This window comes from Carcharodon carcharias, chromosome 7 (assembly GCF_017639515.1).
Source record: "Carcharodon carcharias isolate sCarCar2 chromosome 7, sCarCar2.pri, whole genome shotgun sequence".
Lineage (NCBI taxonomy): Eukaryota > Metazoa > Chordata > Chondrichthyes > Lamniformes > Lamnidae > Carcharodon > Carcharodon carcharias.
In genome coordinates this window covers 36929983-36947893 of record NC_054473.1, presented here as the reverse complement: position 1 = coordinate 36947893, position 17911 = coordinate 36929983, and the positions used below count along the sequence as shown (strand labels likewise).

Genomic DNA, 17911 nt, shown 5'->3' with positions numbered 1-17911 from the left:
ACATATGCGGAGGCAGCAGATGATTTACCTCCATGAACCGTGCATCTGTGAAACACAAACTGCCCTATTCCCGCCCCTGTGAAAATAGGAAGCACCATGTTTGGGAGCGGGGCTGGTGATTTCTGAGCTCATCTGTCATTTTCATTCTCAGCCATGGTGAAAATCCAGGCCTGAATTTTTTTTTAAGACATGTTGGATATAATGATGTAATTTATAAACAATTAAAAATTATACAAAATTATTTTATACATTAAATTACTGGATGCTTGGTATGGTCCAAATGTGCATAAAATAATAGTAAAATGAGCCATGAGTGTTTTTTAATAAATATTTAATAACATCTGAATAAACTTTGTGATTAAATGACCACAGTGATTCTATGTCAACAGATGTCTCCCTTTGAGTTATTTTTGTTTTATTGTAGATGGAAGTAGACTTTCCACCTACAGCCTGGAAAACAGTGAGAATGTCAGCAATCCAGATATATTTTCATCCATGGAAAAATCATGGTCAAACTCTGTCCTAGCTTTTGGAAGTTCGTGTAAAAGTCAATATTTAAAGAAACTAACTTAAAAAATATCAAAAGATAAAATAGAAAGAAACACTTGGCTGCATTTTTGTATACATATAATTGCATTATTATTTTCATTTTACCTACAGAATATGATCATTTCAGAGAATGTTTATCTTATTTAAATACACACCATAGCACTCTTCTAAGCAAAATAAACATAATGGTACAATTTTAAAGGGGGTACAGGAACACTGAAACCTTGGGGTGTATATATACAAATATTTAAGGTGACAGGCCACGTTGAAAAGGCCATTAAAAAAGCATATTGGACCCTTGGATTTACAAATAGAGTACAAAAGCTAAGAAGTCATGTTAAACTATTATATAACATTGGCTAGGCCTCAAATGGATGTATTCAATTCTGAGCACAACACTTTAGGAAGGACGTCAAGGCCTTAGGTAGGGTACAAAAGGGAGTTACTAGAATGGTACCAGGGATGAAGGATTTCAATTATGTGGAGGCTCTGGAGAAACTGAGGTTGTTCTTTTGAGGATAGAAACAGTAAGTGCCATCAGAATATTTGACCTAAACCTTCTGATAACTTAGCATTCACACACACGTAATTCCAGTGTGAGCTGCTTGATTGACAGCAGTATTTGTGGACAATTTTTGAAAATGAGGTCACAGAGCCAATGACTGAGATTGGTCACCCCAACACAGACCAAGAATTGAGGCTGATACTACAGTCTCTGGTCTGTAGTTAGAGCTAGGGAGAAGGCTGTTCTGTATCAGTTCGTTTGGAGATTTTTTGCATGTGAGGATTCTAAATCCTCCACTGTAATCTCAAGTGAAGTTGAATTAATATTTTGCCAATACTTAAATTCCAAAATTGCTTTATTCATCTTGTGATTATATGGTATTTTGTAATCGTAATGTGGCATCAGAATAGCATGTTTGCTACATGTTTTCTGTGAGGCACCATGTAGATTTTTGTAAAGCTTATTGATGTCTTTCCCAAGGCAGTATTTCACACATGAACTGAAAATACCAGGAATATCGTTGGCTGAGCTTATTTTATCAAAATAGACAATACTATACTTATGCAGATGTGAACCACTTTGCAAATCACTGCAAAATATACTTATGGCAGTAGAATACATATTCTCAGAATTATTCATTTTTTGATCAATGTTTGGTTTGTGACAAATGGCATCCCACTTCATTTTGGCACCTTTGGAGCATATAATAATGATCTTATCTGCAATCTCCTTCTGCAAGGCAAGCCATTGAGCAGGGCCCATTTCAGCAATGCTTCTTTTTTGCCACATATCAATGATTACCTGGATTCCACTGGACCTCTGCAATAATTCAGCAAAAGTCAGGACAACGTTTTGGAAGAGCGTGTTATCCATGGAGTAAACAATTAGGACTTTAACTGGTTGCAGTAGTTGTGCATCATTGGTGAATACGACTATTTCTTTGACTTTATCTGTAAAAAAAAGTTTTCCTTTGAAGTTTTAATTGGTTTAAGAAATACAGATTCAATTCACAAATAAAGTAGCTTTCCATCCAGATTGGTATCAAAATTATATATAGACTAGATTGTTTCAGCTGAAGACCAAGATCAAAATATAATAGCATATTCAGAATCTCTAAAAGAAGACTTGATTTGATGATAAAACTATCATGGGGGGGGGGGGGGGGGGGGGGGGTTGGTGGTGGGGGGGGGGAGGATGAATTAGGCTGCCTTTTAAGCATTCAGGTTTTATAGCAGGGATCACAGAAGTGGCATTTGACATGGAGGTGACAATGACAACAGAGTAATGCTTTACTGACATCAGAATTTTGGATGATGTAAATTAGGATTCCAATTGCTTTGAAATAACATTTTCAACCCAAAAGAAACTAAACTCTGGCTTGAGCATCAACTTAAATTTCTGGAGTTTTGTTTCAATTAGATTCCCCCACACAAGCTTAAATAAAACTAGCCACTGTTTTTGTAAGAGAGCTCGAATGACTTACTTAGTTTGTGAATTACGAACAGCCCAGCTCCCAAAGCCAGTAGGATCACACTGAGTACAATGAAACCAAAGACCATATATGGGTGTCCTGTACAGAAAGAAAAACATTGTTATATAAAATAAGTGTACATTTTTGCAAGTTTTAAGTGTTGGTTGCTCTTACTTGGAACCTTACATATCAAAGTTAAATCAAAGGGTAAAATGCTAGTTATAAAAAGTAGCTGTATTTTGACAAATGATTTTTCTATTATTCACTACTGAAGTTTTATGTAGTTTTGTGTGGCTCTGCTCCTGGCTTAGAACACTATTGCAGTCCTAACTTGACCAAATACTCTATCAAGTCAAACTCCACATAGAATCTTGCAAAAATTACCCCTCTTGTCTAAGAGATATGTCTGTCTAATGATGGCTAGTTGAACTTCTGGAATCAAGTTAAGTGCAATGCAATGAGTTGCAACATTATTCAAAGCTATAAATAAAACATTTATCCAGCCACAAGCAGGTTTGCAGGTGATTCAGCCTCATCAACTATTCAAGCTGAGTTTCTGTCTCTGGTTACTTATGTTTGTTGTATTCCAGACAGGCTACCCAAAATATATTGGCTGCAAAATTCAGCTCCACTGCATTTTTGGTGCTCCAAGTGCTTATTTGGGTGAAAAGAGGCATCAGCATCATGCAGCGCATCCTGTAGCAGGCACCATTTTGGTGAGGGCATTAGTGCAGGCTCTGGGAGTTTGCGCATGAATTATGTAGAACAGGCAGCTCATGACATTTGTAAGCGTGTAATGCTGATTTAATGCCAGCAATGCCAAAGATCTAGCGAACACACTCATAAACAAGCAAAGCTGAATATATGTCCAACAACAGGAAGGATCCCCTCACCAGTGCTATTTAATGGGATCATTAACTACTTTCAGGTTAGTTTCTGATTGATTTCTATTGATTGGTATTGATTTCTTGCTGAGTGTGTAGAAGTGCTTTGAGTTTTCTACCGGGACTGGTGTTGTATGTGGTGAAGGGTGCAGAGATTTACAAGGATGCCACCAGAAGTGGGTGGGTAAACATATCAAGGATGAACAACAGAGGTCTCATTTCTCTTGAAAAATTGCTGAGGGGTGACCTAATAGAGATCTTTAAAATTATGAAAGGTTTTGGTAGAATGGATTCAGATAGAATGCTTCCCCTTGTGGAGAAGAGCGTAACCAGAAGCCATCAGCATAAGATAGTCACCAAGAAATCCAGTAGGGAATTCAGAAGAAAATCCTTAATCCAAAGAGTGGTGAGAATGTGGAACTCACTACCACAGGAACTGGTTGAAATGAATAATATAGATGTATTTAAAGGGGAGATGGACAAGCATATGAGGGAAAAGAGAATCAAGGGTTACAATGATACATTTAGATGAGGAAAGATGGAAGCATAAATGCTGGTCAGACCGAATGCCCGTATACCCTATATAATCCTGTGGTTCTGACTACAAGCGTTCTGATCAGACCACTTGCTCTCAGTCTTGACTGCTGCAGTTACCATTCCCTTTGGCCTGCAGGATGAGAGAGAGATCGAACAGAGGCAACACAGAAGAGGACAAGCTGCTCAGAGAGGGAGGGCGAGTGGGAGAAGGAGCTTTAATCACCCAAGGTCTTCGTGGAGTAATTGAGCAAACCTTAGCTTCAACGAGGAACAGTAGGTGAAAATTACAGAAGCGATGGGGACTCAACCATCACCTGGAGCCTGTGAAATCCCTGCGTACCTCATTGAGAAGTCCCGCCACATCTTGTGCCAATCAGGCACTTAACAGGCCAGCAGCGAACCTTTCTCAGAGTTCAAGGACACCAGCAGCAAAGCCCTGACCACTGAGAGGCTGACAGCTCTTCTTGTGCTCAGCAGCGCCACCAGGGAGGTGGTAATTGCTGCCGGTACTACATCCACTCAAGGCCTTGAATCAAGAAAAGACCCAGACTCAAGTGAGTCGTAGGGTGGGGGATGCAGGGGAGGGGGATGTAGGAGTGGAAAGGGGTTTGCAGCAAGGGCAGGGAAGTGGCTCTCAGCAGGCCCCTCTCCTCCCCAATGCCAGGTCAATCCCTCAATCAGAAACTTTGAATGAGGGACCCTCTGGGGCCTGCAAGCAAACACACCAGGGCTTGCATGTCATGCTATCCACATGGTGAGCCCTCTGCTCACTGCTGGGTAAATACTAGCAGCAGTGAGATGAAGCCCTTAAGGAGAACATTAATTAGTAATTGGGGTGGAGGCAGAAAGGCAGCAGAGTCCCCACCTGCCACCCTAAATCCCCCTAGCCATCAAACTTGCCAGTAGGGATGGTATAAGATTCCGTCCAATGTGTGTGACATCTTCATTTTACGAAGGGGGTGCACAGCGAAATCTGTCACCTCTTGCGAGCAGACCTGCAGCCTGAGAGCAGGGAATGTGCATCACTTCCAGTGGCTGTGAGGGTAACTGTGGCCATGAACTTTTCCACAACAGGATCCTTCCAGGCTGTGCCAGGTGACACCTCCTACTTGTTATGCCATCTGTCTTTAAGAACCAGATATAAACATAGAGATATACCACAACTGCAAAGGGTTTCACTCACCCACAGCTGGTGTGTGACCATTCTCAAAAAACCATGCTGGTGAATGTCCAGTCTCCTGGCAACAGTCATGATGCCCTCATTCTGCGCAAGTCTGCAGTACTGTAAGTATTAAAGCCACCACGTCAAACTGGACAACCTGGCTCATGACTCCAGTGCACAACGCAAACACATGTGGGAAGCATGCATATAGTGAGAGCGTGGTGCCACATGGAATGTCACTGAGCACTCAATGCTTTGCAGTCTGGACCATTCTGGAGAGTCCTGCAGTACTCACTAGAGTGAGTGTCAAGATTCGTTATGGTTTGCTGCATTCTGTACAATATCTCCACAGGAGAGCACAGACCTCAACACCAGATATATGGCAAGCAGCTGAGGAGGAGGAGGAGGACGGTCATGATTGGCTCGTCTTACTGCAGTAACAGTGAGCACAACCCAAATTCCCCATGTAACAACAGTCCTGCACCTTTCCTTCTCTCTGTTATTGATCATCACAGTATTCTCTTGGCCACAATGCTGAAATGAAAGCCACTGCAAAACAAATATTCTAAACTAACTTTATCAAGCAAATTATCCAATACTCTGTACAATGGTTATCTAATCACTCTATTCATTCCCTGTCTTCCATGTGCCTTTGCCTGTCCTACTGCTCCTATGCAATGGTTGAAACATTGTTAACAGAAGCTGCTGATTTTCAGTCGGTCAGACTGCACATGGCCTAGCAGGACAAGCTCCAGCAGATCAGGGTCTAGAAGGCCCAGCTCCAGACTGCACCACCTCGACATGGGCAGCAGTCAGGCAATAGCAAGGGCACTGCAAAATGGAAGTGCTGAGAGGATGAATGCTTTTGTCGTGAGAGTGGACAGCAGGTTTGTGCTCTGTGGAGCCACTGCCATCCCCGGGGCAGTACCTCAGCAAGCATGGTAATCTGTTGGAGGATGGATCGCTGGACGGCTGTGAGAGTCTGTAAGCCCTTTAAACAGTGGTATCCAAAGGCACGTTAACAACAGTCTGAGCTTGCAAGGCTTCAGCTCAAGCTTCCACTGCAGCACTCAGATGTTGGGAGACTTCTGCTTCAGCTGAAATGAAAGCTGAGATGGTGTCCATCAGAACATGCGTCATGGTTCAACCCTCAAGTGTGTTCATGAAGTTGACCACCACTTCCACACCGGAAAGGATTGTCTCCAATCTCTGTGCAAGACCTGTACAAATTTGGTGCCAGATTCTTCCATGTCCCTTGACAGTGACAGCAAGGTTTCTAATGGGCCTGCAAATGCACCTAGCAGCTACTGCTAACTATGCTTCAACCACTGGGGTAGCACTGCCTTAGGATAGGCAAAGGAACAGAGAAGACAGGCAGTATGGGAATGCATAAGAGCAATTAGTTGACTTTGTACAAAAAAACCCATCAGCCTTCTTCTGTAGGGTACGCCATCAAAGTGCTCATCTGAGTCCTCTGTAGCAGAACTTGTGTGCGATCTTGCTCTGAGGAGCTGGCACCAGTGCAACCCTTTATCATGCCATTTCTGCAGGCCACTTTTACCTGGTGACTCATTACACAAATCCCAATTCTGAGCTATCCTCTAAAGTACAAGCCGCCAGTATCTGAGCTTGTGGCTGTGAGTATGAAATCGAGTCACAGTGTTTCATCATCAGTCTCTTCTCCCTCATGCCCTTCACCCTCCTGCACCACAGCTTGGTCAAGTGACAGTGCTTGGGTATCTGAAAGGAGAAAGTCACAAGGCTAGGGTTGCGATGAGGTGGAAAACAAAAGGTGCATCATCTGTAGCTTGTAAATCAGAAGAGATTAGGTAGGAACATGCCATAATTTTCAATCCTTTCAGCCCACTACTGGCCATAGTCAGTCATTGCCATACCAGTGACAGCCAACACCATCTTCTCCATGAGGATGAGGACATACAGCCATGCCTGCTGCTGCCAGCTAGGTGCTGTTGCCTCAATCATCATAGATATTTATGATACAGAATGAGGTCATTCAGCCCATCATGTCTGCACCAGCAGAAAAAGCTAACCAACCTAATCACACTTTCCAGCTATTAAGCCTTGTAGGTTACAAGTACTTTTTTTAAATGTGTTAAAGGTTTTTGGCTCTACCACCCTTTCAGGCAGTGAGTTCCAGACTCCTATACTCTGGGCATGAAAAACGTTTCCCCTTAACTCCCCTCTAATCATTCTACCAATTACATTAAATCAATGGCCCCTGGTTATTGACTTTCATTCCAAGGGAAATAGGTCTTTCCAATCCACTATTTATGCTCCTCATAATTTTATGCCTTAATTAAATGTCCCCTCAGCCTCCTCCGAGTAAAGATTGGACAGACTGGGATTATTTTCTTTGTAACAAAGTTAAGATTCTCCTGACATTCTCACAAATTTCCTTTGTACTCTCCCTAATGTGATCACATCCTTCTTAAAGTATGGTGAACAGAATTGTACACAGTACTCCAGCTGTGGCCTAACAGTTGTATTGCACAGTTCTAACATAATCTCCCCGCTCTTGTATTCTATGTTTCAGCTAATAAAGGAAAGTATCCCATATGCCTTCTTAACAAAGTTATGTGCCATTTTGTCCTGCAAGAGAAAGGAATATGTGTTGGTGAGTCCAGTGTAATGTATTTGGTGTTATGGTTGTCATAGTTGAATAGCTGGCAGTGTGTGCAAGATGTCAGATGTGGATATGAAGCTTACGGTAGTATTAAATATGTGAGAGTGAGATGAAACTATGAATGTGAGGTACGAGTAGTGATCGATGGAGATTATTAGTAGGTCAGAGATGGGGGTGTGGTGCATTAAGTAGTGTGTCAGGTTAGTGGTGCAGCTGGTGGGACATGGCAAATTTTAAAGATGCACTCATCAGCCTTAATCACTTGAGTGAGGTTATTGAACTTCCTGGGGCTATGCTACTCCCATTGCCTTCTCAGAGTTCATCTCTAAGGCCTCCTAGTCTCTCTTGCTGTCTACCTCCTGCACAAAGGCCTTGGGTGCTCTGTCAGTAAACACTGTGTCATTCCTTTATCTTTCCAAGTCAGTTCTGCAATGAATTCAAGCATCTGCGCAATCCAGAAATGCAGCCGACGTTTTAAGAGGTGCAGGCTTGCTTCGCAGGCTAGCTGGAATTTGTACTAATCTCCCAAGATTTTGCACTCCCAACTCAGGTGTACAGCCATTCATCGATGCACTTAGCACTGGCTGCACGCTGTAGTCATTTATAATGAGCAGATCGCATGAAATTTGCATGTTGTCTGCACTGCAACCAACAGGTTTATCTTGCACTGTGATCCCCATGTCTGGTTTCAGGTCTTATGTAATTTTTTTCCTTGCAGTTTCCTTGGAATCCTCCACATGGCCACTTTATATCAATTCACTTGTGATAGAAGTCTAAACATGTAATTTCTACAACCCAGTCTGTCAGGGTCGAATACCACACAATGCCTGGATCATTCTTCAGCTAAACTGTATCAATAACAAAAACAGAATTACCTGGAAAAACTCAGCAGGTCTGTACTTTGGTTTCTGCCCGACAGCTGCAAAGAAATTGCTTGAACTTCAAAGGAAAATACATCCTCTTAAGCCAGCAATCTCCTCTAGTTCATTTGTTTTTGTTCTCTCTGCTTCAATGTGAAAATGGGACAATTAGAGTTTTGCAAAAACCATAGAGCATGCAATACTGAGAACTTTCAGAATGGTGGGCCAGGTGTAGGAGTTTTTCAGATAAGGGTCTGTTGGCTTGAAAAACCACAGTAAGATAATCAAATATTGAGAAAAACAGTATAATACGACAAGATGTGTTAGATAAGTGATTGGATATTGACCTACTTATTAACCAATCATGAGTTACTAATATTATCTTCCATTTTTTGCTTTAGCTACTATTTTTATTAGTTTGTTCGCATCTCTGAATTTTCATAGATGGTATTATATTAGTGCCACTGGAGTGCCCAGTTTATCACGAGTCCAAGGGGCACAGATAAAATCATTGAGCATAATAAACTGAGTGTTACGTTCCTCCGATGGCTCAGTGGGAGATGCACCACCTAATGTAATACTGATCAGTAACAAAGAGAATGGCTCATACTTTAGTTGCCTGACCACTGCAAAAGTGTTGTGTCAAGTTAGCTGATGGTGACCACATTTCTTGGCTCTCTGTCTCCATGCTTTTGAATAGGAAGTAAGCAAACACGACCATTACTGTATGCAATCCCACCAGTTGACCTTACTGGAATATTGCAAGTGTGGATAAGATCAGGATTAAGCACAGTTCTGCTGCGCCCTGTCCCCCTATCATTGAAGGCATCAACATGCTAGAACCTTACACCAACCTAAATCACCAGAGGCAAAAGAATTGAATAGCTACTGATGTGTGTCATCTTCCATTCTACTAGCCAGTAAAAGTGTAAAGGTGTCGGCATTGATTTGCAAGTTTAGACCTGACATTTCCACACCGACCCACATTCTGCACCCCCCAGCCCCTGCCTCTCACATGTCAATTGTGTTATAAGCTGTGAATTTCCAGAGGTGTTTCTGCTCAGAGGCTAAAAGTACTCAGCAAAGTAAGAGTAACGCAACAGGAGCAATTTTGAGGAAATGCCCACCAGGGGATCACCACACAGAGATTAATGAACTCAGTCTCTATGTGCAGGATTATGTGCGAGCTCGATCGGTGGGCCCAGGAGCAGCCAATTAACAGCCAATCAGTGTGAAGCGCATACTGATATGATCAGCGCTGCCTGGGTTGGGGCAGGAGGAGGGTGAGCACTGCAGTCAGCACAGGCGCGGGGGAGCACTCACAGAAAGCTTCCTGAAGGCAGAGAGCTGCCCCAGGGAGCTGAAGACTTCAAAAGTATCAAATAAAGATTTTAAATCCGAAATAAGATGCCCACGCAGCACAAGCAATAACCTGAGCATAGACATTATAAAAATTCTGTGCATAGGGTTTATTTTATTTACTAACGGAAACCTCAGCCCACCCTTGGATGAGGTTTCCTGAAAAATGCAAAGGTCACCTGGCTGATTTGCCCGCCCACCAACCGTAACGATGGACAGGCAGCGAAAAATCCAGTTAATTGCGCTGTTAATGGGCTTAATAGCCCATTGTAGGCCCAAAATGTTGCGAGAGTGTGCGATGACATCGGGACACTTGCCCGATGTCATCACGCGCTACTTTATGCTCAAGCGGGTCGGGCGCATGCCCGCCCGCTCAGTAAAAAATTCTGGCACGTATGTTTATCAGTTGGATTAAGAATTGAAAAATACAGCATCTGGGCCTGAATCTTCTGTTTGGAGTGCGGGAGCAGGCCCCGCTCACCGGTGCGTAAAATGACGTGCGGTAACATCGAGCTTGCATCCTGCCATCACCACACGTCATTCTGATCTTCAGTTCGGCGGGCGTGCACTGGAGTCAGCTCCACACCTGCCGTACTGTCAAAGGCCTATTAAGGCCATTTAAATATCCATTAAAACAATTAACAGGGTTGTCCATCCAACCTTAAGGTTGGCAGATAGGTGAAGAGCCCAGGCAGCCTTCACATTTTTTATGGAACCTCATCCATGGGCGGAATGAGGTTTCATGAAGGTTTTTAAACTTTTATAAAACATTTTTTAAATAAAATTCATAGACATGTCCCAGCTCATGAGGGGACATGTCCAAATAATTTTTTGAAATCTTTTATTGACTTTTTGATAATGAAATTAAACTCCCTGAGGCAGCTCCATGCTTCGGGGAGATTTCTGTGCTCTTTTGTGCGCATGTGCAAAAGAGTGCAGGGCCCAACTCAGCCTCCTCCCCCCGCCCGCACAGGAAACGCTCAGCTGGGCTGGGGAGAAAATTCTCACTCTGATTTTCCACATCCGTCTCTTTTAGATGATCACCATTTGCCTCATTCTTAAACTTACGATTGCTCAGGTTTCTTGCAATTGATTGCGCTCTACCTTCAGTGTTTGGTATCTTGTAGTCTTGAAATAAGATACATCAATTAGTGTTGAAAACCATATTTATATCAATAAATGCATTAGTATTTATCATTTGAAACAAGTAGAAACATTTTTCAATTGAAGATTTTGTATGTGTAGAATGGACATTGATTCAAAAATGTTCTCAATAGCTGAAAATTCCTCATGGTTGGTGCTGCTCAATCATTGTAACTTCACCGGAACACAGTGGAAACCCTATCTATATATGATATAGAGATTTCTACTGCTTTGTTGAAGTTATGGCAGTGGAGTGAGCAACTATAAGGAAATTTCCAGCCAATGCTTACTTTATTTCTACATTTGGATAAATTGCTGAGAAAAGAGACATGCTGTTGTAGCTTTTCGCCTTATATTCATCAGGACAGATTCGCAAGAACACCAAATCTCAACAATTTATACGGCATGAGAAGAGGGTGCTGATTGGTTGGCAAGTTGATCCTGATTGGTAGCGGCATTTCCATGGAGGGAACAGTTAACTGCCAAGCTTTTGTTCAAATTCAAACCAGGCAGGTTGAATCTGAATGGTCAAGGCGTTGCCATGTGGAATGAACCAGGGAGTGGCTGTCCCCCAAGCTTTTGTTTAGTTAAAAAATGGTACAATGTTTGAACATGTTCTTTCTGTTTGCTAAGGATAGGGCCCTGTGTGTGAATATGTGTAACTTCTAGCACATAAAATTCAGCCACACTGCAAGCCTGACTGAATCTTAAATTGTTTGTAGTGTAATTCTTAGCACAATCAGGATTGTTTAGTATGTGTTGTCAAATCATGGAATCACATCTAATGTTGCAAACTATGTTCTGAATTTTGCAAGCCTGGGCTGGTTGAGTACAATCAGTAATTTGCCTGTTGCAAACAGCCAAAGGAATGTGCTGTTTGATACGATCAACCAGTCATTGCCTGGCATCACACCAGCACTAAAATTCATATACCACATTACTAACTTGTATGGTAGGCAGAACAAATTTTTGGCTTGACAGCAGCACCCTTTTAGTAGAGAATGCCACTTGTGTTGCTACTGCATAGTATCAGTGTGAAATGACTAGCTTTACTTGTTGTTCAAATTTTTGAGACACCTTACCCTTCTGAGGTAGGCTGGGCACTTTTCAGGACCGAAAATGGCGCCTTAGGTCCATGCAAGGGTTTTCATTATATACAGCAAGCAACAATTTGATCAGGGTAGCCATTACCCTGCAGCATAGCTTTGATGCACCCTAGTTCAACATCAAGCTGCCATAGTGAGCAAATGGCTCAGGCCCTATTTAAGAGGTTGTGGATAAGGCCAATCTTCTAGTGCGTGGAACTGTAGGAATCCCAACACACATGTTGACCAGCTTGTGGTAGACAGTAGTACAGAACCCACTGGCAGATTTCTCAACTAACACGTCAAGGGAAAGGGAGTTCATTTGACTGCTCCATTTCAAATCTGAATTTGAGCGCAAGATGGAGCCCATTAAGGTATGTAAGGAAATTCTTACATGCAGATTTAAATAAAGCAAATGTATCACACAGGTATCAGAAATATGCAAGGGATAGGAGGTTAGGGGGTCATTCACTTGAAGATGCATTTCTCGTGGAAACCGATTAAGATATTGGTGAGAGCTGGGGCTACAGGGGTCCCAAGAAAACACCCTCTATTTGGGCATACATGGTGAGATTTGGTATTCTTATGTCTGTCCTGATGAATGAAAGACAAAAAGCTTCAACAGCATGTCTCTTTTTTTCAGCAATCCTCAAGTTCTGTGCCACCAAACGACTTTTTTGATAAATGCAAATAAGCAATAGAATACAAAAATGGTTATGATGTTCATAAAATTATAACTAAATATTGTTCAAATATGGAGTAAAAGATGGGGGAAAAAGTCCATCAAAATATTTTGCATATATGTGCTGATGCATACATATTTTTCAAATAATATTTTCTTCCCTCCAAATCCCTCCCCACCTTCCCTTACCTTTCCATGCTTTCTGCTTGGACAATTAAAAGAGGATCAAATAAAAACAGAAAATGCTGGAAATACTCAGCAGGTCTATTATTCTGAGTGGTTCCAGCATTTTCTGTTTTTATTCAGATTTTCAATGCAGTATCTGTAGTATTTTGCTTTTTGTGGAAGGGCAGCAGTTCTAGTTAGGTGTTGCTTAAACTGCTTGAAAAGAGAATGCAGCAAAATCAAAAAATAACTTAATAGTCAACCTACTTTGCCAAATTAGCTGATCTTTGTCAGAATGATGTGAAGCAGTTGGCTTCAATGTCTTTTTTTTTTCATTTATTCATGGGATGTGGGCTTGGCTGGCTGGACCAGCCTTTATTGCCCATCCCTAGTTGCCCTTGAACCACTGCAGTCCATGTGGTGTAGGTACATCCACAGTGCTGTTAGGAAGGGAGTTCCAGGATTTTAACTCAACAACAGTGAAGCATATAGTTCTGAGTCAGGATGGTGAATGGCTTAAAGGGGACCAATATTTATTCCTTAATCAACATCATTAAAAAAGCTTATCTGGTCATTATCAAAATACTGGCCATGGGAGCTTGCTATGTGCAAAATTAGTTGCCTTATTTCCTACATTGCATAAGTGACTACACTTCAAAAGTACTTCATTTGCTGTATTGTGGTTTGGGTCATTCTGAGGACATGAAAGACACTATATAAGTGCAAGTCTTTCTTTTATATGGTGAGCCTCTGGAATTGTTCACAAGTCTCCTCTCCATTCCTGTGTTTGTTACAACCTCAAAAATCCAAATGCCAGTGAGCCCTAATAACCCATGCTGTGGTCCCTTTAATTAGAAATTGTTCTTTTCACAGAATGGACACATCATCTGGCCTGCCTTCCCCCGTTGGTTGGGGAGCCAGAAGGTGGGATGCTAATGCCAGTGCTCTGGAAAAGAGCCTTGGCTAATCCTGCTACTTCATAAATTGAGTTCCTGATCCAAGGGCAGGGACTAAGTGGACAATTCTGCCTGTTATTTGCTCCGGTTGAGGAATTCGAACAAGAGGGAACAAGCTTGCAATTAGAACTGGATCATTCTGGGGTGAAATCAGGAAATATATTTTCACCAGAACGATATTGAAATATGGGATTCTTGCACCACCCCCACTAAAAAATGCAGACATTTGGTCAATTGAAATTTTCAAATCTGAGATTGATGCTTTTTTATTGGTAGTTATTCATATGAAGGAAATCAAAGATGAGTTAGTAAGAATTGAGGTTCCATTAAGACATGATCTATCTAATTGAATGAAGGAACATAGAATTAGAAGGTTGGGTGCTGAATGAACTCCTGTTACCAGATTCTAGCAAGATCACTGCATATTGCAAAATATGTGCTGAGGACATCAAAAGCTATCCTACTAGTAATTGCACCTCTTACTAAAAAAAACATAAATAAGATCCATCAAGAGGTGGGTTAATTTATTCTGAATTCTCAAAATCCATAAGAAAATGGTGAACAATAGCCAAAGTCACCCTCAATTTCTTCTGCCGATTTGCTGATATGAAGGTGATAGAAGTGAGGTTGTTGAACTGATGATAATATTGGTTGACCTAAAATCAAAACGTCAATAAAGATTATAGCAAAAAATCTTACCATTTCTCTTGGAGCAGTTGAGCACTTCTTCACGTGAATGACAGTAGTGATGACATACAGGGAAATACGGTTTTATCTAAAATCAACAGCAATAAATATTTTCATTCAGTTATCCATTCAATATAGACTTATAAAATTTGAATACTTTATTCTAATTAGAATTCCAAATTCTGATTTCCAGGGAAGACACATGTTAATACGAACTACTTACTATTACACAAAATTGTTCAGAAAGATCCAGGACGTCATTCCTCACAAATGTTATAGATATTCTTGATCCATTTGACTAGATGAGATAAATGATTCTAGTTATTAAACAATATGTTACAATCCACAAATCAATTGTGACATAATTCTGAATTAATAGTTTAAATGTCTTCTTTCTTTTTAGCCTTTTACTACATTATTTCAATGTTGAGAGCAGATGACTTGTTTGCAGATCTCCACTGAAGCTACTGTTGATCTGGCTGCTTAGACGCCTACCTTTTTTATGATCCCTGCCCTTTACAGGGAAAGTACATGAAATGTTTAATATCTACGCAAACAAGACAGCCAAGATATTCTTACTCATCCATTAACACTAGAACATTAACCTATTGCATATGTACACATCAACTACAAGAAGCTGACAGAATGATTTATAAGTGAGTTATGGTGAGATAAAAAGCAATCTTGCTCATATTCAATGGAAGGAAAATTTAACCATAAATCGGCAATGGGGGATGGAAAGGGTACAAATCAAATTTATGGCCTATTGCACAGTTCCAGTGAAGCTCAATTTAAACTTGATTATCTCTTGATTAGGCGCTTTACAGCCTTCCGAACACAACAGAGAGTTTATGGGCTGAAATTTCCCCCTGTTGGGGGGGGGGGTTGAAGGGTAGGCGCGCACAGACACATTTCCGATCGGTGCCCCCGAACAGAGATGCGGCGCCGTTTTACATGGGCGGGTCAATTAAGGCCCGCCCAGTATGACACTCGCACAGAAGCACTATGCGCTCCCTGTGTGGGCGGTGGTGGGTGTGGGGGTGGGGGGAGATCCCAAAATCGAGAGTGCGTTCTTTCGCGCACGCGCACAAAAGAGCACACACATCTCCCTGAGGCTAAGTGCAGCCTCAGGGAGATTGGCTCAAAATGTTAAAAACCTAAAAATAGAAATGTAAAATTTCGCACCCACCCCAATTCAAAACCTATGATATTTCCAACTTTTCCCAGTTCTGATGATAAGTCATAGACCTGAAACAGTAACTCTGTTTCTCTCACCACAGACGCTGCTAGACCAGCTCAATATTTTCAGCATTTTCTGTTTACATTTCAGAAAAATCAAGGATGGGTCAAAGACAGGATTCTATAATCAAATAGAGATATTAAATCAATTTTGAAATGAAAGCTTGGCTCAGTTGACAGCACACTTATATCCAAGTCAGAATGTTTGAAGTTCAAGCCCCAGTGGAAGACTGTGCAGGATGGAGAGAGTGCCACATTGTCAGGGGTGTAATTTTTAGTTAAGATGTTAAACTGAGGGCTGTCTTCCTACTTCAGTGGACCTAAAGGAACCTACCATGCTATTTCAGAAAAAGGCAGATCTTCCAAATCATGGGTAACATTCTCCCCTCAGCCAGTAAGAAACACTTGTACTTATATAATGGTTTTTATGAACTCAGGACATACAAATGTTAATTTATATGTATTGAACATCTATTGTATTCAGTTGGTTTGCATTAACTGGGGTTCACTTGTGCTCCTATAAAGAGGAGCAGACTGAAACTGTGATTGTTGGATTTGGAAGTGTATATTTATAAGTTGTGTCTCTGTAAAAATTCAGCTTCAGTTCTTTCTTTCATTGCCTGGCTATTTAAAATAAAGCATGATGTTTTACAGCCAATGTGATAATGACTAAGTAATCTGTTTTAGTTTTTGTTGGTTGACAACTATTGGCCAGGACACCAGGGAGAGTGCCCCTACTCTTTTCAATAGTGCCATTAGATCTTTTACATCCACCTGACAGGGCAGTTGGGACCTTATCTAATGTCTCATCCGAAAGGCAGCATCCCCAACAGTGCAGCAACTCCCATAGTAGGCACTGGAGTGTCAGCCGAGATTTTGTGCTCAAATACCTCGAATGGAGCTGGAACCCACAATAAAGAAAATTGTCTAACCTTCCATTCATTTGCTGGTTGTTGGATCTTGCTGTGCACAAATCTATCTGCCATGTTTGCCTGCATAACAATAGTGGCTGCACTTCAAAACTAATTCACTTGTTATAAAATGTTTTAAGACATTTTAAAGCTGGAATAAGGCACTATATTTAATACAAATTCATTCTTTAAAAGACGCACTTGGTTTTTGCAGGACAGATAATAGGTTATTTAAGACAAACCCAAACTTCTACCACCCTTTAGAGGAAGAAGTGTTTCCTGGTTCTCATTAGTTGACTCTGCCTCCTAGACCTTGACTCTTCAACCAGCAGGAATAGCTTCTCCCAATTTAACCCTTCTGTTCCTCTTATTGTCTTGACAACTTTGATCAGATCACCCCTTAACCTTCAAAGTTCCAAATAATACATTCCTAGTTTATTAAATCTCTCCTAGTAACTTCAACTTCGAAGTTCAGGCACCTTTCTAGTAATTCTACAGTGCACTCCCTCCAAAGCCAATATAGACTTCTTAAGTTGTGCTGCCTGGAATTGTTCAGTTATCAAGTTCTTATTCTAGCTTTGAAAATATTGAAGAAGAAACTTATAAATGATATGAATATAGAGGCCAGATCACAGGTTGGTCTATTGCTATGCCCCTGTGTTACACTAACACATTGTAGGTTCTGGAAAGTGTAGGAACTACTCTAAATGCAAGACTTTCAAATTACTTACAGCACAGACCAGTGTCGCTGTGCTCAAGAGAATATCTAAGCTGATCCTAAAATTCTAACAAAAGGGGTGGGAGGGTATAAACAATTTCTTTACAAAGAAACAGGTTAGAATATGAAATTCTCTGCCATTCATCTTTACTAAAGTAGAATCTATAGATTCTTCCAAAAGGGAATTAGATGGCTGAGAAAAAAAAAGGATTTGGGGAGGCAAAGATTAGCTAGGACTGCTCATGTGGAGAAAAACAACAGCATAGATTTGACAGAACAAGTGGCCCATTTCTGTGCTACAGAGTTCAATGATTTGAGGAATCTTACTTTTCATATACTAACATTTAGTTTACA

General features: G+C 41.1%; 1 protein-coding gene across 3 annotated transcripts in view; it reads right to left on the bottom strand.

The window, feature by feature from the left end:
- Nucleotides 1-314: 314 nt before the first annotated feature.
- LOC121279601 (interleukin-17 receptor B) overlaps nucleotides 315-17911 on the bottom strand; it is a 36320-nt gene continuing 18723 nt past the window's right edge. For 2 of the 3 annotated variants that reach the window (XM_041190753.1, XM_041190754.1), the window contains exons 8-13: nucleotides 16861-16920; nucleotides 14913-14987; nucleotides 14702-14777; nucleotides 11040-11099; nucleotides 2538-2624; nucleotides 315-2004 (exon numbers count right to left, since the gene is read on the bottom strand). In XM_041190753.1, coding sequence (XP_041046687.1) covers nucleotides 1304-2004; nucleotides 2538-2624; nucleotides 11040-11099; nucleotides 14702-14777; nucleotides 14913-14987; nucleotides 16861-16920 — 1059 coding nt within the window. In that variant the 3' untranslated portion in view covers nucleotides 315-1303. The remainder of the gene's footprint in view (nucleotides 2005-2537; nucleotides 2625-11039; nucleotides 11100-14701; nucleotides 14778-14912; nucleotides 14988-16860; nucleotides 16921-17911) is intronic. The other variant, XM_041190755.1, reaches the window with a different exon arrangement.